The sequence below is a fragment of the Scyliorhinus canicula genome, chromosome 21 (assembly GCF_902713615.1).
Source record: "Scyliorhinus canicula chromosome 21, sScyCan1.1, whole genome shotgun sequence".
NCBI classification, from domain to species: domain Eukaryota; kingdom Metazoa; phylum Chordata; class Chondrichthyes; order Carcharhiniformes; family Scyliorhinidae; genus Scyliorhinus; species Scyliorhinus canicula.
Window position 1 is genome coordinate 61,879,431 of NC_052166.1, and position 22,939 is coordinate 61,902,369.

Sequence of the window (22,939 nt, forward strand, 5' to 3'; positions counted from 1 at the left end):
ATATGTCTATCCAGTGACCACTTAAATGCCCTTAAAGTTGGCGAGTCTACTACTGTTGCAGGCAGGGCGTTCCACACCCCTACTACTCTCTGAGTAAAGAAACTGCCTCTGACATCAGTCCTATATCTCTCACCCCTCAATTTAAAGCTATGTCCCCTCGTGTTCGTCATCACCATCCGAGGAAAAAGACTCTCACTGTCCACCCTATCTAACCCTCTGACTATCTTATATGTCTCTATTAAGTCACCTCTCAGCCTTCTCCTCTCTAACGAAAACAACCTCAATTCCCTGAGCCTTTCCTCGTAAGACCTTCCCTCCATACCAGGCAACATCCTAGTAAATCTCCTCTGAACCCTTTCCAAAGCAGAGACATTGTCAGGTAAAGCAACTGAGTCACAGCAAGATGCTTAGCCAAGAAAGGAGGGAGAGGAAATAAAGACAAGACAGAAAGGGTTCCATGAGGGAAAAGACAAACAATGCCTTACAAGCTTTCAAAGCTGCAGTATTAATCAACGTACAGTGGTTAATCGTTATCCTCTCAGTTACGATGCATCATCCAATAAGTGGTATGAAAGAAGCAAAGATTAAAACAACTATTTAGATAATATTTTTCTTATACTTCATATCCAAGTTGGTACATTTATTTTTGTATCCAGAGTACTCAGAAATTGTTTTGCTTTCCTAAAATTTTTGTTGACAAGACAAATAGCAGCAGTTTGGAAAAACATAACAAAACAGGTATTGCTTACACCAGATTATCAAAACACTGTACACAGCAGACAAGAGGAATTGGCATTTCTGGTGCAGAAGTAGAAATTTGAAACTTGCACCATGTTGTTTCATAAATCTTTCAAAGCCCATCACTGACAAGAATTCTTTCAGTAAATGGAATACTACACTGGAATTCTTCAAGTAAATATGTGTTACAAGGTAACATCTCCTGCAAGTTCAAAATGTTCACATTAATGAATTAGTGGCCCTTTACTGAAGTATAATGTCAACATATTGCAATGACTCCTAACAGATTTATAAGGGATCCAGGAAACCAGGAGTGGTCGATTTTTATTTATTCTCGAGTATGTGGATGACACTGGCAAAGACAGTAATTATTATCCACCCTAATTACCCTGAATGCATTAACAGTGGGACTGAAATCACACAGCAATTGATAGCTAGTTTCCTTCCCAGAAGGACATTAACAAAGCAGTTGGATTTTAATGACAAATAGGCAGTTTTGCAATGAGTTTTTTCCTGTTGTCAGTTCACAAACTACCAGATTTATTGATTTCCACTTCACAACTTCCAACTTGTGCATGCTAACGGGTAACAAAAGAGTGCCAGTGGATGAACAGACAGCTATTCCTATATTAAAAAGTCAGATAGAACAAGTACAGGAAGCTATACATCAATAAACTTGATATTGTGGTAGGAAGGAAAATGGAAATTTACAAAGCGATGTAATAGAAAAACATCAATAAACCAAAAATAGCAAAAAATCTAGTCAGCACAGATTCCAAAACAAAGACATGGACTTCATAGAATTCTTTGTGGAAGTAACAGAAAGAGTAGACTAGTCATGGTTCACCTGGCATCCGTGATCCCTGCACTCTTATACCTTCAGAGACTTGGACAGCATACAGCAGGCACATCAAAGGACTGGAGAAGTACCACCAGTGGTGCCTCCACATATAGCGACAAGGAAGATGGTCCAACAACAGCATCATCTCCCAAGTCAACTTAACCAGCATCAAGGGACTAGTGATTGAAAATCAGCTGGGCAGGACATGCCATTTGTCTAGGGGTGTGTGTGTGTGTGTGTATATATATATATATATCTCCCAGGAAGCAGCGGACGATTATGGGGGGCAGACAGAGAGCACGTCACCCTTGATCCTAAGGGGCTGTCCGCATCAAGTTACATCCAGTCATCGTCCCATGTTCGCTGACCTACATTCGCTCCTGGTTAAGCAACTCCTCGATTATAAAATTTCCATCTTTCTTTTCAAATGCCTTGTCTCTCCCAATCTTTGTAACCTCACCAGCCTTACAACCCTCAGATCCCTACATTCCTTCAATTCTGGCCTCCTGCTCATCCCCAACTTTAATCGCTGCAACACTATCTGAGCCCAAGGCTCTGGAATTCTGTCCTTATCCGCCACTATCCTTCTTTCTTCCTTTAAGATGAACTTTAAAACCCACCTCAACCTCCCTGACATTTGACCTGACTGACTGCCAAATTTTGTTTGGAAACACTTCTAAGAAGCACCTTGAAATATTTTACTGCATTAAATGCAGGTTTTTGCTGAGGTGAACTGCAAAGGTGCATTTAAGGGGAAGCTGGACAAATTCGGAGGGTGAAAGGGATAGAAGGATATGCTGATAGGGTTAGATAATGTCAAGCTATGGCAAAACAAAAAACTCCCATGAAGCAAAAGGGCAAGAAATTAACTATATATTAATTTCCCAGTGGCTTGTATAGAACAGTGGCTTGTATATAAAACAGACTAGTCGGCTGAATGTTTCTGTTACAAATTCCATGCAACTCACCATGGGTGGAATGTGAACTGTGGTCTCTCCAGGATTGAGTCCAATACCATAATAACACTTCTATAGTAACTCTTCCCCTGCATAAAAATGTAGCTTTGCATTTATATATGCATGCTTTCCCATCTGAACAGGAAGTCAGTCCTGCCACCACCTCAGTAGTTCTACATTTCCTTGCTGCCTAATGCCATAAATCATCCAAATATTTCACATTTTAACCCATTCCTCGTGCCCACAATGAAGAAGTTGATACCTGCCTTCGCTCACCTATGTTTCACATTTTTCTAGACACCAAATATTTTCCTTCAGAAAGACACCTACCTATCTGGTCAAATATGACCGGCGTCAATATGGAATGGGGAGCAAAAAAAAACATGCGTTCAAGGAAGTCTGATTATTGTAGATACGAATTCTACTTGAAGGTTTGCCCAAGTACTACAGTCAAATGTTCCAAATCAATAGTTCCTCTTCAATCAAAAATCTAAGCAGCTATTCACAGCTCTGAAACTAATCCCCAAATCCTGGTGTTATGTTAAATAGTGCTGAGAGGGATCCATTCATACTTTCGGCTGCTGCTTTGAAATATCCCATTTACAGGGCATTTGTCTAAGAGGAGAGGCGGTTGCATATTTTAACCCTTCACTGCAAATGTCAGGATTCAAAGAATCGTGTCTTGCCAAACCCACTTTTTCCCCCTTTTGTTTGTGTCGAAGCAGGGAGCCGGATACAACGTCCCTGGAAGGACTCAAAAAACGTTATATACTTTTTAAAAACAAAAGACATATCGAAGTGGTCAACGTTTAGAAAATGCCCATTTTACCTATTCCGTATGCTTTGGAAAAGATCCACGCCAGATTGGCGGCTATTTTGGCCCTGGATGAATCGTACAGCTCCAGAGGTACAACCTCGGCGCAGTCAGAGTCAGTCAGCTCCAGCATCTTTCTGCTGCTGTCTCCAGATGCACCGCAGCCACTGAAATCCATATCCACCATCTCCATATATGTTTGAATCGCGGAATTTTCCCAGAGAATTAATAAATATCCAACGGGTGATCTTCTGTTCCGCCGAGGGTGTTTTTCCTGCTCCGCCGCCGCGGCTCAGCCCAGCCTGTCGGAAGGCTGCATGAATCGAACTCGGCGGCCGCCTCCCTCAGGCGCGGCCTACAGCCACAGGCGCTCCAATGAATGGGAGTTTACCTCACAACACAATAAAATGGCCGGCTGGGCCCGGGGAACGAGCTACCCACTCCGTCCGTCAGTCAGCAATGTTTTTTAAAAGAACAGCGTGTCATGATGGCTCAGCCGCCGCTGTCAAGGCTGGCTGGCGGCCTTTTGTGCGCGACCTCCTGCTTCTGCTGCCCTTTTCCCTCCGGCCCGGCCACCCGACTGGTTGCTCGCTTCTCACTGACAAGCGGCACCGCCGCGGCCGTTAGAAACGCCCCTCCCCCCACTTCAGACCAATCCTATACTGCGCACGCGTCGGACGCCGGCCTCACCTCCCCGCGTACGCGCGTCCGACGCCGGCCTCACCTCCCCGCGTACGCGCGTCCGACGCCCGCCTCACCTCCCCGCGTACGCGCGTCCGACGCCCGCCTCACCTCCCCGCGTACGCGCGTCCGACGCCCGCCTCACCTCCCCGCGTACGCGCGTCCGACCGGAAGCCCGGCTCCCCTCCAAGGCGGACGTTTCAGAAGCCCAACTCCTCTCTAATGCGCACGCGCCGGCCGGCGCCCCGACCCCTCACTTCTACTGCGCACGCGTAAGGAGTCCGACTCACTGCGACTGCGCACGCGTGAAGAGTCCGACTCCCTACTACTGCGCATGCGTTTGACTACTGGCTCTCTCTCTCTCTTCCTGCGCTTCCGTCCCCCCTCCCCCCCCCCCCCTGGAGAGCTCGCCCTGGCTGCCCAAGGATTGGGGAAATGGAACCTCCCACCCGCTGCGCACGCGCAGGAATAGGCCCCGCCCACTGCGCCTCTGCGTCGTCACCAAGGAAACAGTCGCCCAGCGACCGCTGTGGAGGGAAATTCAAACGGGGACAACTAATCCTCCTCTTCTGAAGACCTATTGGTTTCAACTTTAAAACTTTTATTTTTATAAGTTTGTAGCGATTGTTCAGTGTGATTTTCCTCTCCGAACAAATTTTGAAAGTTTATTTTTTGATCATTTATTTCTCACTGGCCCAATGGATCCAACTATTGAAATACATTCTGACCTCAATCTTGCTGCTATTCTATAAAAGTTGCCTTTACTTTATTCTAACATTTGATATTGGTGTCTCGGACAGGATTGATTTCATCTATGTCGACAAGGAATTTCCTGGTCAAACTATTTTGTCCCTCCAGCTCCACGGTGCTCGGCCTGCATTGAAGCAGAAAACTTTAAGGAGAGATGGTGGTGCAGTGGTAATGTCATTAGACTAGAAATCCAAAGGCCCAGGCTAATGTTCAAGTCCCACCATGATGGCTGGAGCAATTTAAATTAACTTAATAAATCTGGACTACAACGCTGGCAGTGAGTGACTGGCTGATTTCCACCCCCGCTGATCTCAGGACATCATATAATACAGCAGGTCACCAAGTATCTTCTGTCGGGTGGGTTTCTGGCTGGGGACATTTCAGGAAGGTGGCCTCCCTGCCTGAGGAGGGGCATCCAGGTATTGAACTTCAGAACCTCATCTTTAGGAGCCTAATTGTCTACTCTACGATGGCCCTGGTTGTGTCGTGGCTATCATTGTACCTCCTCTCTGCATCCTAGGAATCCTCAGTGGCATTAAGAGTCATTTCTTCAAAGGGTAGCCCTTATCGCCCAGCAGCCATCCATCCAGGGCATCAGGTCCAGTAAACATGTCTGACACTTGAGGGTTCCTAAGGATGTAGGAGCTATGGCTGCTGCCGAGGTACTTTGCGCAGAGCTGTATAATTCTCTGATGGTGGTCACATTTAAATATCGATAGCCCTTTCTGTTTATTAATGTGCAGAACTGGCCTGGAGTCTTTCTAGTGATGTGTGTGTAGTCTATCATTCCCTGATAACTGGGGAAACCTGCCACTGCCGTGAATCTTCTGGCTCATTCAAATTGGCTGCAGGGATCCATGGAGAATGTAATACACTGACCTTACCCTTTGGAATATTGCAGTGGTAAAGATCATCATGCAGTGCTGGGCAACAGGTTGCATTATTCCACTGAGATTCCATATGCAGCCTGATGAGATCCAGTTGCAAAAGAATTCTGGGCCACAGAGACCTTCATGGTCACTGGCATTGGGTCCCACCCTGCACCCTCCCTACCCCCCCCCCCCCCCCCTTACAGGTGGAAGCAATGTCCACAACCGGCATGTACTACCGAGAGGTTACAGTGGCTCTTGACAGTCACTGTGTCTCAGATAATTGAAGGTAATTCATTCTCATCCTGTATACACGCCTGGGAGGATAAGGCGTTGTTCAATGCGAGACCAGTTGGCCTGATGTCGATAGTGGGGAAAATACCAAAGTCTGTTATAAAAGATTTAATAGCAGAGCACTTGGAAAACAGTGGCTGGATCGGACAGAGTCAGCATGGATTTACAAAAGGGGAATCACGCTTGACACATCTACTGGAATTCTTCAAAGAAGTAACTGGTAGAGTCGACAAGGGGGAGCCAGTGAATATGGTTTATTTTGACTTTCAGGAGGCTTTTGACAAAGTTCCACATAAGTTCTTAGTGTGTAAAATTAAAGTGCGTGGGATTTGTGAGTAGTGTACTGAGATGGATAAAAACTGGTTCACAGACAGGAAGCAAAGAGTAGGAATTAACAGATCTTTTTCCAAATGGTAGGCGTGACAAGTGGGGTACTATAGGGATCAGTGCTAGGACCCTAGCTATTCGCAATATATATTAATGATTTAGATGAAGGACAAAATATAATATCTCCAAATTTGCAGATGACACAAAGCTGGGTTGGAGGGTGAGCTGTGAGGAGGATGCAGAGATGCCTCAGTGTGATTTGGACAAGTTGAGTGAGTGGACAAATTAATGGTATATTATTATTATTAGATGCAGTATAATGCGGATAAATGTGAGGTAGCAAAAACAGGAAGGCAGATTATGATCTGAATGGCTATAAATTGAGGAATGTGCAAGGAGACCTGGGTGTCCTTGTACACCAGCCGCTAAAATGCAGGTGCAGCAGCTGGTTAAAAAAAGCAAACGGTATGTTGCCCTTCATAATGAGAGGATCTGAGTACAGGAGCAGGGATGTCTTGTCTTGTTGCAATTTTACAGGGCCTTGGTGAGACCTAAAATATTGTGCGCAGTTTTGGTCTCCTTATCTGAGGAACAATGTTCTTGCTCTAGCAGGGGTGCAGTGAAGGTTTACCAAACTGATTCCTGGGATGACGGGGCTGACGTATGAGGAAAGATTGAGTCAGTTGAGATTATATTCGCTGGAGTTTAGAAGAATGAGGGGAATCTCATAGAGACCTAGAAAATTCTAACAGGCCTAGACAGGGTAGATGCAGGAAGGATGTTCCTGATGGCAAGGGAGTCCAGAACTAGGGGTCACTTTCTAAGGCTATGGGGTAAACCTTAATTGGATAAATCTCTTCACCCAGAGAGTGGTGAGTCTGTGGAATTCACAACCACAGAAAGCAGTTCCAAAATATTGTATGTTTTCAAGAAGGAGTTAGATATAGTTCTTGGGGAAAAGGGATCAAAGGATATGAGGGAAAGCGGGAAGAGGTTATTGAGTTGGATGATCAGCCATGATCACAAAAATGGTGGAGCTGGCTTGAAGGGCCGAATGGTCTACTCTCGTTACTACTTTATGTGTTTCTCCATGGTTACAGCATCCTGCCCCCTGCAGCCACTTGCTCCTGTGTAGGTCGGGCACAATGCCTCCCCAGGCTTCCTGCCTCTGACCATCTGTCCTTCTCCACCTCCTCCTCTTACCCCCCACTGAAGGATGTATCCCACATGAACACCACTGCACTTTCCCCATGCAGGTCCCAGCATAAAGACTGCCGTGCAGCTGAAGCACCAGTAGCACCATTCTCAACATTCAGCATTGAAACGCCTACAGATGACACAATACACACCATCCAAGAATAACATCACACATGACTCACGCAGCAGGAAGGACTGCTGAATTCAAACACGGAACCCAACTGCAGCATTTCAGCCTGGCCTGACAGACAACCATATATAAAAGCTTAGGAGACCTGAGAAGGAGAATCAAATTGGCAGTTTATTTTCAGCCAAATAAAAAGCATAAAGGTGCCAACTGGGACTATCAATCATACCGGTCCCAATCTGGGCCGGCTTTTAAAGGTTAATTGTATGAGCCCCACCTGATGGACGCCCATTATTGGGGAAGCTCCTATTCCACGAGTCCCATGGGGAGATCAATTGGGTTGTCCCCTGGGGGTCTCATGGGGGTTGTTACACCATAGAAAAGAACAAGTTTCCCACCTAGCGTTTTCCCCGCACACTGAAAGTATTATTGCGTACAGCACCCAATATTGCAGTCGAATGGACTGCCAATGAGCTCAAGTACCCATTAATTGACGATTTGAATAAGGTGGGTGGCTCCTGATTCCGAGGGCCACCCACCCTCCGCATTATTGCATCCTGGAGTGAGGACATTGGGAACGCCGCCTGACATCATTGCACGCGGACAGTCCGGTCTTCGATGTGTGTTAGTCAGCCCCTCATTCCTGCAGTTGCATATAGCTGATTAAAAGTTAAAAACACGTTGGTGCAAAAAAACTATTTTCTGATGTTGCTGGTTGCCATGGAAATGGATAACATATGGCATAGCTGTTTTTGGATCAGCCGAAGGCAAACAGAAACAGTTAAATGAGAGGAGAAGTCTTTACTAATAAGGGCATTGAGGAAATGGCAGGGAAGGTTATGTACACAAGACCACGGAGGAAGAATATTAACACCACCACCTCCCCCCCCACTCCAAAAATAAATCACAGGTGCTAAATAATATAGCACCACAAGCAAAGGCAGTCCTATGTAATAATCTGCACATATTCTGAAAGCATTGGTTTGTTCTAGTGAAGAAATCTCAGTAAACTCATGCCTCTCTGGGCTTTACAGTCAATCCCAGCTGAAGTGATGACAATGTTTACCCCATATGTTTGTAATAGTATTGTAGGCTGATGCTTTCATGCAGTTTTAAAGGACTGCTATACTGTCAGAGCTGTCAATCTTCAGCTGATTGAAGAAACTAAGGCCTTGTTCTCATGAATTGTGGCATTGTTATAATCTTTATTATTGTCACAGTAACACTGCAATGAAGTTACTGTGAAAGCCCCCAGTCGCCACATTCCGACGCCTGTTCGGGTACACTGAGGGAGAATTCAGAATGTCCATTTCACCTAACAAGCACGTCTTTTGGGACTTGTGGGGGGAAACCGGAGCATCTGGATGAAACCCACGCAGACACGGAGAGAATGTGCAGACTCTGCACAGACGGTGACCCAAGCGGGAATCGAACCTGGCGCTGTGAAGCAACAGCGCTAACCACTATATTACCGTTACACAACACTATTCGAAGAGCAGTCGGAGATTCTCTCAGTGTCCTGGTCAATATTCCTCCTTCCATCAATACCATAGATTATCTGCTCATTCACTTCACTGCTCTTTGTGACATCCTCTTGTGCAGGACAGTGTTTGGCCACGTAACTACAGTCTTTGTAACCATTACAAGAAAAATCTTCAGGAGATGTGTGTGACCCAAATCTTCCGTTCTTTCTTTACTTTCCAGATAAGCGTGAGGAAATTCTCTTGATGATAAATGATTTCATGTGCGTGTGTTTCATTGCTCCTCTCCCCATATCTCTCAATCGCGTACTAATACCTAATCAGGAAGTATGTTCTCTTTCTCTCTGTCAATCTTCTTTATCTGGCCTCTGACAAGTTGTGCCAGGGCAAGGCAGTGATTCACACTGCCAGCATTCGTCAGTGACTCCTGGAGAGGAAGGGAGAAAATCAAAAGACAAACAATTTGAACAGCAGGATTCATGGTCCACTTATTAAAAAACATTTGATTTTGGGTTGTGGGTGACACTGGCAGAGCTGTGTTTATTGCAGGACTGTGTTTATTTTGATTGTTGTGCCCTTATAGGACAATAGGTCAATGAATGACACACCTTCTTGCTGTCCTCAGATGACGTTAGTCGGTCTTGCCCTTGACTGGAAGTTCAATGTTCTGCAGTTTGCAAACTCCTTCTCTATATGTAATGTCACAATTATTTTGTTACGATTTTGATAAATGTTTCCTCGGTTGTAACCCATCAAAGGGTCCCGATGCCAAATTTTCTTATCATTCTCAGGATGTGGCAAGACAAGCATTTGTTGCCCATCCCTGATTGTCCTTGAGAAGGTTGTGATGTTGAGTTGCCTTCTTGAACCCCTGCTCTCCATGTAGTGTAGGGGCACCCACCAAGCTGTTTAGTTTTTTAAGATGCACTTTCAGAGACTCCTTCAGTGAACATACAAAATATTTATTAATAAGAATTGTACTGCAACCATATGGCTGTAGCTAGCTCCCAAAATGTCTCTGCCTGAGAGAACTCCACCCCAGGGGTCATTTTCCATTCCGAGTCCCAATTGGTCCCCAGGACAGGTGACCCTTATCTGCTTTGTTTCCCTTAGAGGGACAATCACCACATCCCTCCCCCTTTAACTCCTTGAAACAATCTTCAATAACTAGTTACTCAGTTCTAAATTCTAACTAAACATTATGTATATGAGTTGGACAATTATAAATTAGGGGCGTGATTCTCCAAAACCGGGAGAAATCGTGAGGCTGGCGTCAAAATCGGGCGGGTTTGACGCCAGCTTCCGCCCCCCTGACCGGGAACCGATTCTGGTCCCCGGTCGGGGCTAGCATGCCGCGGCCGTGAACTCCGGCATCGCGGGCTTAACGAATTTCGTTAAGCCCGCTTGCCAGAGTTTGCGACGGCTGACGCGTCACATGACGTCAGCCGCGCATGCGCGGATTGGAAGACTCCAACCCGCACATGCGCGGATGACGTCATCACGCATTTGCGCGAAATCCGCGCATGCGCGGGCCGGTATGCCCCTCAGCCGCCCCGCGAATGGATACAGCGGGGCGGCAGAAGGATAAAGAGTGCGCGGGGTAAGTACCCGCTGCCCGTGATCAGTGCCCACCGATCGCGGGCCCATGGCACCCTTGGCACGGCCGTGGTACTGCCGTGCCAATCGGTGCCATTGTTCCCAAGATCGCAACTTTACGGCCGTTTTTACGAACGGTCAGACCAGGTGTGTTTGACGTTCCTAAAAACGGTCGTAAAGGGCTTGGACTTCGGCCCATCGGCCAGCTGAGAATCGCTGCTCGCCGTAAAAAAACGGCGGGCAGCGATTCGTGTCGGGAGGCGGGCGTGGGGGGGGGGGGAGAATAGCGGGAGGGCGTCAGACCAGCGTGGCCGTAAAAATTTATGACCGCCGCTATTCTCCGCACCGTCGTGAGTGCGGAGAATCGCCCCCTAGGTCTTATGGGGGGTTTGCTGTTTCTTGATGAGCGGCGTAATTCTGGTGTCTGAGATGCTGCCACAGGATCGACATTAACAGAAACTGCAATAACGAATAATCCGTCCAGCACAGGCAGTTTGTTGCTACTTGTTTCCATAGAGACACCAGTTATGTATATAACAGGTCGATCAGGTACTTTGGTGCTTATGGGTTCGAAAACATTTCTTGATGGCAACACTTGACTGCTGGAGCTTCTCTCTACTCCTTACGTTGTCCACGTGTTTTTTAAAATATTTTTTTATTCTCCTTTTTCACATTTTCTCCCAAATTTACACTCAACAATAAACAATAAATAGTAACGAATGTAATGTCAATCCCTATATTAATAACAACGATCCCATCCTCCCACCAAACATTGGCCCGCATGTTAACATAAACAAATGACCACTCGCAATGGAAGTTAGACATAGGATTGTTTTTGGAGGAGGGGATATGTGAGAGACTTCAGGGGCAAAATTCTCCGACCCCCAGCAGGGTCGGAGAATCGCCCGGGTCAGCCGAAAATCCCGCCCCCGCCATGTCCAGAATTCTCCCACCCGCAAAAAGTCGGCGTGCTGCCAATCCCGCTGCCAATCCCGCCGCCCGCCTCGGAGAATGGCTACGGGTTTCTGTGCTGCCGTTATTCTCTGGCCCAGGATCCTGGGGGGGGGCGCGGGTCGATCGGACCCTGGGGGGTGCCCCCACGGTGGCTAGGCCCGCGATCTGGGCCCACCGATCGGCCGGCGGGCCAGTGCCATGGGGGCACTCTTTTTCTTCCGCCGCTGCCACGGCCTCCACCATGGCGGAGGCGGAAGTGAATCCCCCAGCATGCATGCGCCGGTGGTGACGTCAGCGGTAGCTGACGCACCGGCGCATGCGCGAACCGGCGAAGGCCTTTCGGCCAGCCCCGGCGCTGGGCGTCAAAGGCCGCTGGAGCCGGATTGGGCGCCAGTCGGTGTGGTGCCAACCGCTCCGGCGCGGGCCTAGCCCCTCAATGTGAGGGCTTGGCCCCTAAAGGTGCGGAGAATTCCGCACCTTTGGGGAGGCCCGACGCCGGAGTGGTTAGCGCCACTCTGCTACGCCGGGACCCCCCCCCCCGCCCCGCCGGGTAGGGGAGAATTTCTCCCCAGAAGTGTATGCAAAATTACTTGCAGGTGAACGATACGGGGGAGGTTTCAGCAGCGACCCTGTGGGAGGCGCTGAAGGCAGTAGTGAGGGGGGAGCTGATCTCAATTCGGGCTCACAGGGTCCGGGGGGACAGAGCAGAAATGGACAGATTGGTTAGGGAGATTTACCAGATAGACGAGGAGCATGCGGGGTCCCCGGGGGAGGACCGACTTAGGGAGAAACGGAGATTGCAGGTGGAACTGAGAACTGAGGGTGCTATCCACGAGTAGGGCCGTGGGACAACTTAGAAAGGCGAGGGGAGTGGTGTATGAGCATGGGGAGAAGGCCAGCAGATTGCTAGCGCAGCAACTCAGGAAGAGGGAGGCGGCCAGGGAAATAAGTAGAGTGATTGATGGGGAGGGGAGCAGAGTGGAGGACCCGGCAGGACTGAATAAGGTATTTCGGGACTTCTATAGTAAGCTGTACATTTCAGAACCCCCGGAACAGCCGGAGGAGATGAAAAGGTTCCTGGACGGATTAACCTTCCCAAAAGTAGGCGGGGGACTAGTGGACGGGCTGGGGGCCCCGATTAGAGTGGAGGAGGTTTTGGGGGGCCTTAAGGCCATGCAGTTGGGGAAAGCCCCGGGGCTGGATGGATACCCAGTAGAGTTTTACAAGAAGTTCTCGGAGATAGTGGTCCTGACTAGGGTTTTTAATGAGGCAAGGGACAGAGGGACCCTGCCGCCGACGATGTCACAAGCCACCATCTCGCTGATATTGAAGCGGGACAAGGACCTGGAATTCTGCGGATCATATAGGCCAATCTCCCTGATCAATGTGGATGCCAACCTCCTGGCCAAGGTCCTGGCGATTAGAATTGAGGACTGCGTACCGGAGGTGATTGGAGACGATCAGACTGGGTTTGTGAAAGGCAGGCAGCTGACAGCTAACTTGAGAAGATTGCTTAATGTGATCATGACGGGCAAGGAGGTGGAGGTAGTGGTGGCAATGGACGCTGAGATGGCCTTTGACCGGGTGGAGTGGGGCTATTTGTGGGAGGTGCTTGGACGGTTTGGGTTTGGGGAGGGACTGGTTAACTGGGTCAGACTATTGTACCAGGCCCCAAAAGCTAGCGTTAGGACGAACAGGATGTCAGATTATTTCAGACTACATCGCGAGACCAGACAGGGATGCCCACTCTCCCCGTTGCTGTTCGCGTTGGCCATTGACGATTGCATTGAGAGCTGCGAAGGGGTGGAAGGGAATGACTAGGGGGGGTGTGGAACATAGGGTCTCTCTCTATGCGGACGGCCTGCTCCGGTACGTGTCGGACCCATTGGCCGGGATGGAAAATATACTGGAAACATTGAGGAAGTTCGGCTGGTTTTCAGGGTACAAATTAAATATGGCCAAGAGTGAGATGTTTGTGTTGCAGGCAAGGGGCCAGGAGAATAGACTGAAGGAGCTGCCATTTAAGCTGGTTGAGGAAAGTTTCCGGTACTTGGCGATACAGGTGGCACGAGTCTGGGGCAGGTTGCATAAATTAAATTTGACTAGAGTGGTGGAACAAATGACGAGGGAGTTTCGGAGATGGGATGCACTCCCGCTGTCACTGGTGGGGAGGGTGCAGACTGTAAAGATGACAATCCTCCCTAGATTCCTGTTCATCTTCCAGTGCCTCCCGATCTTTATCCCATGGTCCTTCTTCAAAAGGACTAGCAAAATCATCATGAACTTTGTCTGGGCGGGAAAATCCCCGCGGGTGAAGAAGGCGTTGCTTGAAAGGAGCCGCAGCGAGGGAGGACTAGCATTGCCAGTCTGATCAACTATTACTGGGCGGCTAACATAGCCATGATAAGGAAGTGGATGGTGGGTACGGGGTCTATCTGGGAGCGAGTAGAGGCGGCTTTGTGCAGGGACACCAGCTTGGCAGCCCTAGTCACGGCTCCCCTACCACTGTCGCCGGCCAGGTACTCCACCAGCCCGGTAGTGGGGGCGGCCCTGCGGACATGGGGCCAGTGGAGGAGGCATGTGGGGGAGGTGGGTGCGTCTTTCTGGGCTCCAATATGTGATAACCATCGATTCGCCCCCGGGAACATGGATGCAGGGTTTCGAACATGACGGCGGGCGGGGGTGAGGAGGGTGGGCGATATGTTCCTGGTGGGGAGCTTTGCGAGTCTGAGGGGCTTGGAGGAGAAATTTGGGCTGGTAAGGGGAAATGACTTTAGGTACTTAGAGATGCGGGACTTTATATGCAGCCAGGTCCCATCCTTCCCACGCCTCCTGCCAATAGGGATCCAGGACAGAATAATCTCTAGAGGAGAAGGAGGAGAGGGTAGAGTCTCGGATATCTACAAGGTGCTCATGAAGGGGGAAGAGTCCCAGACGGAGGAACTGAAACTCAAATGGGAGGAGGAACTCGGCGGGGAGATGGAGGACGGGGTATGGGCAGAAGCCCTGACTACGGTAAACTCAACCGCAACATGTGCCAGGCTCGGCCTGATTCAATTTAAGGTCGTTCACCGAGCCCACATGACGGTAGCTCGAATGAGCAAATTCTTTGGGGTAGAGGACAAGTGCGCTAGATGCGCGGGAGGACCAGCGAGCCACATTCACATGTTTTGGGCATGTCCTCAGCTTAGGGGGTACTGGGAGGGATTTGCGGGGGTCATGTCCCGGATGCTGAAAACAAGGGTGATGATGAGTCCAGGGGTGGCAATTTTCGGGGTTTCGGAAGACCCACGAGTCCAGGGAGAGAAAGAGGCAGATGTTCTGGCCTTTGCTTCCCTAATAGCCCGGCAGCGAATACTGCTGGCATGGAGGGACTCAAAACCCCCGAAGACCGAACTATGGATTTCGGACATGTCAAGTTTTCTGGGTATGGAAAAAATCAAGTTCGCCTTGAGGGGATCTGTACTGGGGTTCGTCCGAAGGTGGCAACCATTCATCAACTTCTTCGCGGGAGAGTGAACGTCAGCAGTGGGGGGGTGGGGGGAGAGATTAGAGTAGAGTAGAAGGGATAAATAGGCGGGTAGTGTCTATGGGAGAGGAGTGGGCATGTGCATTATAGTTTGATTGAAGTATTGGTTTTATGTTGATGTTTGCATATTTCTGTTACCTGTAACTGTTTACAATGCCAAAAAATACCTCAATAAAATTGTTTGCTAAAAAAAAACCCAAATGACAAAGAGGAATCAGGAATCACCCATAGTCACCATTAACACAAACTGTCCCCCTCCCCCCAACCCTCCCAGCCCCTCGGCAGCAATGTTCCAGGTAAGCGTTCTCCAAGGTGGTCTTCAGGACACGCGACAACGCAGAATTGCCGAGCAAAAGCTAAGTTCCGCACGCATGAGTGCGGCCTCAACCGGGATCTTGGATTCATGTCGCATTACATTCACCCCCCCACCATCTGGCCTAGACTTGCAAAATCCTACCAACTGTCCTGATTTGAGACAATTCACACCTCTTTAACCTGGGATTACCCCCTATCTCTGGATCTGTAAAGATTTGATTACCCGCAAATGCTCGCATTCCAAGCGTTGTCTGGCATCTCTGACTTTGTCTATATAAATGTTTCTGGAACATACCTCTCCATTCACCTGAGGAAGGAGCAGTGCTCCGAAAGCTCGGGCGGAATTCTCCGCTCCCCACGCCAGGTGGGAGAATCGCAGGAGGGCCGGGCAACTCACGACACGCCACCCTAGCACCCCCCGCGATTCTCCTCCCCCCCCGCTCGCAGAATCACCGCTTGCCGTTTTTCACGGCGACAGCGATTCTCCAGCCCGGGTGGGCCGAGCAGCCTGACGTTCCCGACCTGTTCACGCCAGGGGCAACCACACCTGGTCGCTGCCGTCGTGAACATGACGCCAAATCTTCGTTTGTGGCTTGTGGGGGGCGGAGAGGGGAGTGAGCACCATGGCCGTGCTCGGGAGGGGACTGGCCCGTGATCGGTGCCCACCGATCGTCGGGCCGGCATCTCCAAGCGACGCACTCTTTCCCCTCCGCCGCCCCGCAAGATCAAGTCGCCACGTCTTGCGGAACAGCAGAGGGGAAGACGGCAACCGCGCATGCGCAGGTTGGAGCCGGCAGCCATCGTGACGTCAACCGCGCATGCGTGGGCTGGAGCCAGCCAACCTGCGCATGCGCGGCTGACGTCACTTAGGTGCCGCCGTCGCGTCATTCTCGGCGCGCCGCCTTGCTAGCCCCCTGGGGGAGGGGTGAATAGGATGCGAGGAGTGGCCTCCGAGGCCGTCATTAAATCGGCCGAGTTCACGACGGCCTTCCCGATGCCGTGCGGGAGCGGAGAATTCCGCCCCTCGTGTTTGAAACAAACCTGTTGGACTTTAACCTGGTGTTGTAAGACTTCTTACTGTGCTCACCCCAGTCCAACGCCGGCATCTCCACATCATCCCAGCCCCTAACCCCCCTAATGTTCGATGTGATCCAATTCTCGAAAGTGTATAATGAATAACACCCATGAATTGTAGAACTCCTCCATCCTTCCCCTCAGTTCAAATTTGACCTTTTCAAGCGTCAAGAATTCCCGCCACGCCAGGGTACAGGGTGGAGAGGTTGATCCCCACCCTAACAGGATCCGCGTTCGGGCGATCAACGAAGCTAAGGCTAGAACATCTGCCTCCGCGCCCGTTTCCAACCCCAGCTGGTTCGATATCCCGAATATGGCCTCCCAAGGGCACGGGTCCAGTTTCACATGCACCACTTTAGAGATTACCCGAAACACCTCCTTCCAGTAATCTCCAGTTTTGGACAGGACCAAAACATATGAACGTGGTTTGCGGGGCCCCCCTCGCAACTTTAACATATATCTTCTACTCTCTCAACGAGCCGGCTCATCCTCGACCTTGTAAGATACGCTTTAGCACAGGCAGTTTGTTGCTACTTGCTACTTTGGTGCACAGGGGCTGGTTTAGCACAGTGGGCTAAATAACTGGCTTGTAATGCAGAACAATGCCAGCAGCGCAGGTTCAAGTCCCATACTAGCCTCCCCGAACAGGCGCCAGAATGTGGTGACTAGGGGCGTTTAGGGCAGCACGGTAGCACACGTGGCTGGCACTGTAGCTTCACAGCACCAGGGTCCCAGTTTCGATTCCCTGCTGGGCCACTGTCTGTGCAGAGTCTGCACATTCTCCCCGTGTCTGCGTGGGTTTCCTCCAGATGCTCCGGTTTCTTCCCACAGTCCAAAGACGTGCAGGTTAGGTGGATTGGCCATGATAAATTGTCCTTAATGTCCACTAAAGGTTAGGAGGGGTCATTCGGTTATGGGGATAGGGTGGAAGTGAGGGCTTAAGTAGGTCAGTGCAGACTCGATAGGCTGAATGCCCTCTTCTGCACTGTATGTTCGATGTATCTATACACCACTTCAGCTGTATCAGCCCCAACCTTGCACATGAGGTGGAGGCGTTCACCCTCCGGAGCACCTCACACCAGAACACCTCCTCCATACCCTCTCCCAACTCTTCCTCCCACTTTGCCTTGATCCCTTCCAGCGGCGCCTTCTCCTCCTCCAAAATATCCCTGTAAACCACCGATACTACCCCCTTCTCCAGCCCCTCTGTCGTCAGCACCTCCTCCAGCAAAGTGGAAGCCGGCTCTACTGGGAAGCTCTGTATCTCCTTTCTGGCAAAGTCTCGAACCTGCATGTATCTAAATATTTCCCCCTGCTCCAGCCCATACTTCGCTCCCAGCTGCTTCAATCCCCGCAAAACGATCCCCAAGAAACAAATCTTTTAGTGTCTTAATTCCTTTCTCCTCGCATCTCCAAAAATTTCCATCCCACTTCTCTGACTCAAATGGTTCCCCCAAATCGGCATTTCCCTAGACCCTGCCCCCAACCCAAAGTGCTGTCGAAAATGCCTCCAAATGCTCAACAAAGCTATTACTGCTGGACACACTGAGCATCTCCCCGGGGCCATCGGGAGTGGCGCTGTCGCGAGCGCCTTCAATCCCGACCCCCTACCCAAACTCTCCTCCATTCTGACCCACTGGGAGTCAACCCCTCTGACCCAGCTCCGTACCTTCTCCACATTCACCGCCCAGTAATAATATATCAGGTTAGGAAGACCCAAACCCCCTGCCTGCCTTCCTCTCTGTAGTAGCACCTTTTTAATTCTGGCCACCTTCCGTCTCCATATGAACAAGGTAATCATCCTTTCAATCTCTCTAAAAAATGCCTTTGGCAGGAAAATCGGCAGGCATTGAAAAACAGAAATCGCGGCAGCACATTCATTTTAACCGCCTGTACCCGACCCACCAGTGACAGAGGGAGACCATCCCACCTTGCCAGATCAGCTTTCACCCTCCCCACCAAATTAGAAATGTTGTACCTATGGAGCCCTCCCCAACCTTGAGCAACCTGGACCCCCAGGTATCTAAAGTGGGTCCCTGCCTTACGGAATGGCAACCCCCATCGCAGCCCCCACCCGTGGCCAAGACACCACAAAATACTCACTCTTGTCCAGATTTAATTTGTACCCTGAGAAAGACTCAAACACCTGAAGCAGCTACAGTATTGACACACTTGATTCCGGCACGTATAATAACAAGTAATCGGCATATAAGGACACTCTATGCTCTATTCCCCCTCCCCCCCCCCACACCGACCCTGCACCGGGGGGGGGGGGGGGGGGGGGGGTGGCATAGGACATCCCTGCTTCGTCCCACAGTGGAGAGGAAAGTATTCTGAGCTGATGTTATTTGTGCGGACACTTATATAATAGCTTTACCCAGTCCACAAATCTGGTCCAATTCGAAACCGATCTAGAACTGCCATCAAGTACCCCCATTCTACCTGGTCAAAGGCTTTCTCGGCGTCCACAACCACCTCTGTTTCCTTCCCCTTTGCCGGTACCATAACCAAGTTCAATACCCTCCTAAAGTTTGAAAACAGCTACCTCCCTCTCACAAACTCCATCTGATGTTCACCTATCACCTTTGGGAGGGTGGTCCACGTGTTTATGAACAATCCGCTCATCCATGTCCACAGGGGTCAGGTCTTAGAGACAATAATTCTGGGAATCTAACTTGACCCACTACTGAAGTTTCATATTACGACAACATGTCATATTATGTACTTAATATGGGTTTTTATGTTGTAGTGGGAATGGCTTATTGATAAGATCTTGTGGCTTATGTGTTGAAACATAAACACTTTAATTGGTAGACTTTAACTATTTACAGTTCCAAATATGATCTTGCATGGTCTTCCATGCAGGCTTGCTGCTGAGCGAGTTCTGTCATAGACTGTTCTTTAACCGTATGTCATTCTATTGGTGGTACCACATTCCAGTCCCATGTTAACCCTTGCTCTACCATACACCTTATTTTTTTTTTTAGAAAATATTTTATTCAGGCATTTATAATTTTAACAATTTTAAACATCAAATTTCAATAAAAACAAAACCACAATAATATACCCAACAAACTCCAGCCAACATGGCTTACAGACAGTGCCACCTTCCCCAACCACCTTACCATACACCTTATAATCACAATGTCATCACACTACAACAATGTCTTATATCTCGACAGTTCTTTCACAATCTTGGTCTGTCACATGTGGAGGAAAGGTCTGTTTCTGGTATTTAAGTTGTGTGATAAAGTTTATTCTCTTTCCAGTATTTCAATTTGGCATCTTTTTCATTGACCATTTTATCATATTGATTCTTGTGCTTTTCTATGAGTGTGAGCATTTCAGCAATCATGTTCTGGCGCTGTAATCCCAGTTTCTTTCTCTGTATAAATTGCTGATTCTGCTGTCAATTTGGACGTTTTTACCTCTTAATTCCGTATCACCAAGGTTCCCTTCCTCAAGTTCTTTATTCTCCCGATTCAATTCTTCACTGGACTTGTTCATATTTTCTAGTTACTTTTTCATGGAGTACAACTTATTCTACATTGTCCCATTAATTTCTCCATCTTCTTAACTTCATTTTGCAATTTTTCTTGCAAATTCTTTATTCTCCAAGTTTGCTGTCAGTCATTTAATCTTTTCATTTTAATATTTTCTCTAGAGTTTTAATTCTTTTGCTGATTCCTCTTTATGTTCAATAGTTCCTAGCTTCAGTGCAGCACGGAGGTACAGTGGTTAGCACTACTGCCTCACGATGCTGAGGACCCGGGTTCGATCACGGCCCCAGGTCGCTGTCCACGTGAGGTTTGCAAACTCTCCCCGTCTCTGCATGGGTGTCACTCCAATAACCCCAAAAGATGTGCAGGATAGGTGGATTGGCCACACTAAATTGTCTCTTAATTGGAAAAAAAAAAGAATTGGGTACTCTAAATTAAAAAAAATAGTTCCTAGTTTCTTTTGAAGTCTTTAATTTCTGTGTTTCTTCCAAGGGGAATGCATCATGTCCTGATTGGACATATACATTTCATAAATGGAACCTTAATTTCTATTTATCTTAACTTCAGTGAAACCCTTTTGGCTTCACTGTTGTTCAGGTCTGTCTCCGTGTCTCCGTCGTAGTGTTGACTTGTTTCCACTCTGCAATTCTCTCGTTACCTTTCTTGTGGGACCTTTTGCCCTCCTTCTGGAGTCATTTATTGCCTGCCTTCTGGGGTCTTTGATTGCCCTTCTGGGGTCTTTCATTATCCAACCGAGGTCTTCTATTGCCTCCTATCTAAAGTATTTTTCCCTCTTTGTGGGATATTCCATTTCCTCCTTTCTGAGGTCTAGCCTCTTCTTTGAAGACTGCATTGCCTCCTCTGACATCTTCCATTGCCTCTTCGATGAAATCTGCATTGCCTCCTCTGATGTCTTCCATTGCCTCTTGCGCAAGGTCTTCATTGCCTCTCCTGAAGTCTTCTATTGACTCTTTCATGAGGTCTTCATTACCTCCTCTGAGGTTTTCTGTTGCCTTTTCTTGGTCTTTATTGTTGACCGACCTGAGTAACATGGATAGAGCCCAAAGTATTGTTCAGAAGAATTCAAGGAAGAGTAAACAAAAGGTTCTGAGTTAAAGAGTCAATTACAGTAATCAGGTTTAAAGGGGGACAGCAGACTTTAGAAATAAATTAAACGCATGATGCCATTTTACTGGAGTTTGGAAACCGATAGTTAAAGCACTTGTGGACAACTTGTCCAATAGTTAAAACAAAGGCTGGGACTGGGACTGTTACTTACATAAACTTTACTTTGGTAATAAACCATTCTTTTAACTCTCCTTTCCAGACTCCACTATGACTACTAAAGTGTTCAAACTAACTAGCAGTTTGGTGACTGCTCCTTTATTTTTTATTTTTAAGAAGTAAAAGTTACGCTCTGTTGAGCCAGAGTTCCATTCCGGTATCTTCCCGTATAACACCAACTAGGATTGTAACATATTACACTCCTGACTTATGAGTAGGTGGTGAGCCATGTCAAAGAATAGCCAGCCACTGACCTACTCTGATAGCATTTGTCTGATAGTTCAGTTGCATTTGCAATCAATGGTGACTATCCAGGACGTTGTTGGCGGAGGACTCAGTGATAGTGATGTCTTTAAATGCCAAGGAGAGGTGCTTGAGCTCTGGTTGGAGATAGTCATTGTCGGACTTTTGCGTGGCATGAATTTTACATGCCACTGATCAGCCTAAGATGTGGTCCAGGTTTTGCTACATGCAGACACAGACTGCTTCATTTATCTGAGGAATTGCAAATGGAGCTAATCTCAACATATCCCAGCATGGTTCCGTGCACAGGTTGCAAAGAACGCAGTCAGATCGGAAAGTCTCAATCACGTTACATTCCCCTCTGAATTGAGATAATTGTATAACCCACCAGGAGTCAAGCCTAGCACCTTACAAATTTAATTAGCAGCTCAAAGGCATGTCAACGTCCACATTTCCCCACTAGGCCCTCTGGGGAAAACTTGTACGGGAGGGTACAGTGGGGTGTGGGCTGACTGACTGACGGAGATAAGGGACAGCAGGAGCTTCACTGAAGCTCTGTGTTCCTACTCATGGTGGGCCCTGGCAGCAGGTCTGTTTGATCGGAATTTGCAGCTGTCGAGAGACAGACTGACTCCAGGCTTCCAACCCACATTCTCTGACTCATTCCAAACGTGCTACAGTCAGCATGGTACGACGTAAACAAAATATGCCTGTCTGGAGCCCTAGTCTCCATGACAACTGCCAGAGGAATCATGGTCTTCATCTAATGCAATGACATCACAGGAACAGAATGAACAAAAGAGGCTAGTTAAATAGTGCTTCACTATATCACCATCGCAATCCAGGCTTTACAAGCCTCACCATTCAGACCTCCCATTTCAGTTTCTGTTTGGCTTTCATTTGATGACAATTTTAACAACGACCTGCTTTATAATGACCCGCTTTCTTGTTCTTCGCTTTCTATTATGAAAAAAAATAAATGATGTCCATCAAATCAGATAACTCATTAAAATGTGACAATTACCATCTCATCCTTAATATTACAAAGAATTAATCTGCTTTGCTGTATGAATCGGCATTTAGATCATTGTGTTTTATAGGTCAATGAATGACTCACATGTTCTTGAAACATTCTATTCAAAATTTGTCTCTGTTATATGTTGAAAGGACTTTTCACAGTAACTTTATTGCAATGTTAATGTAAGTCTACTTGTGACAATAAAGATTTTTTTATTTTTAAAGTGGGTAAGAGGAGAGCAAGACATTATTTTCCTTCCTCTCCCCAAGGCACTAACACTTTTCTGGTAGCCTTCACTTAAGAAAGTAACAAATAGTAGCAGGGAATAGACCATATGGCCCCTCAAGTCCA

The 22,939-nt window shown here is 48.1% G+C and overlaps 1 protein-coding gene across 5 annotated transcripts in view; it reads right to left on the reverse strand.

The window, feature by feature from the left end:
* camsap1b (calmodulin regulated spectrin-associated protein 1b) overlaps positions 1–3,983 on the reverse strand; it is a 128,431-nt gene extending 124,448 nt beyond the window's left edge. For all 5 annotated transcript variants that reach the window (XM_038781526.1, XM_038781525.1, XM_038781524.1 and 2 more), the window contains exon 1: positions 3,365–3,983. In XM_038781526.1, coding sequence (XP_038637454.1) covers positions 3,365–3,542 — 178 coding nt within the window. In that variant the 5' untranslated portion in view covers positions 3,543–3,983. The remainder of the gene's footprint in view (positions 1–3,364) is intronic.
* Positions 3,984–22,939: the final 18,956 nt, after the last annotated feature.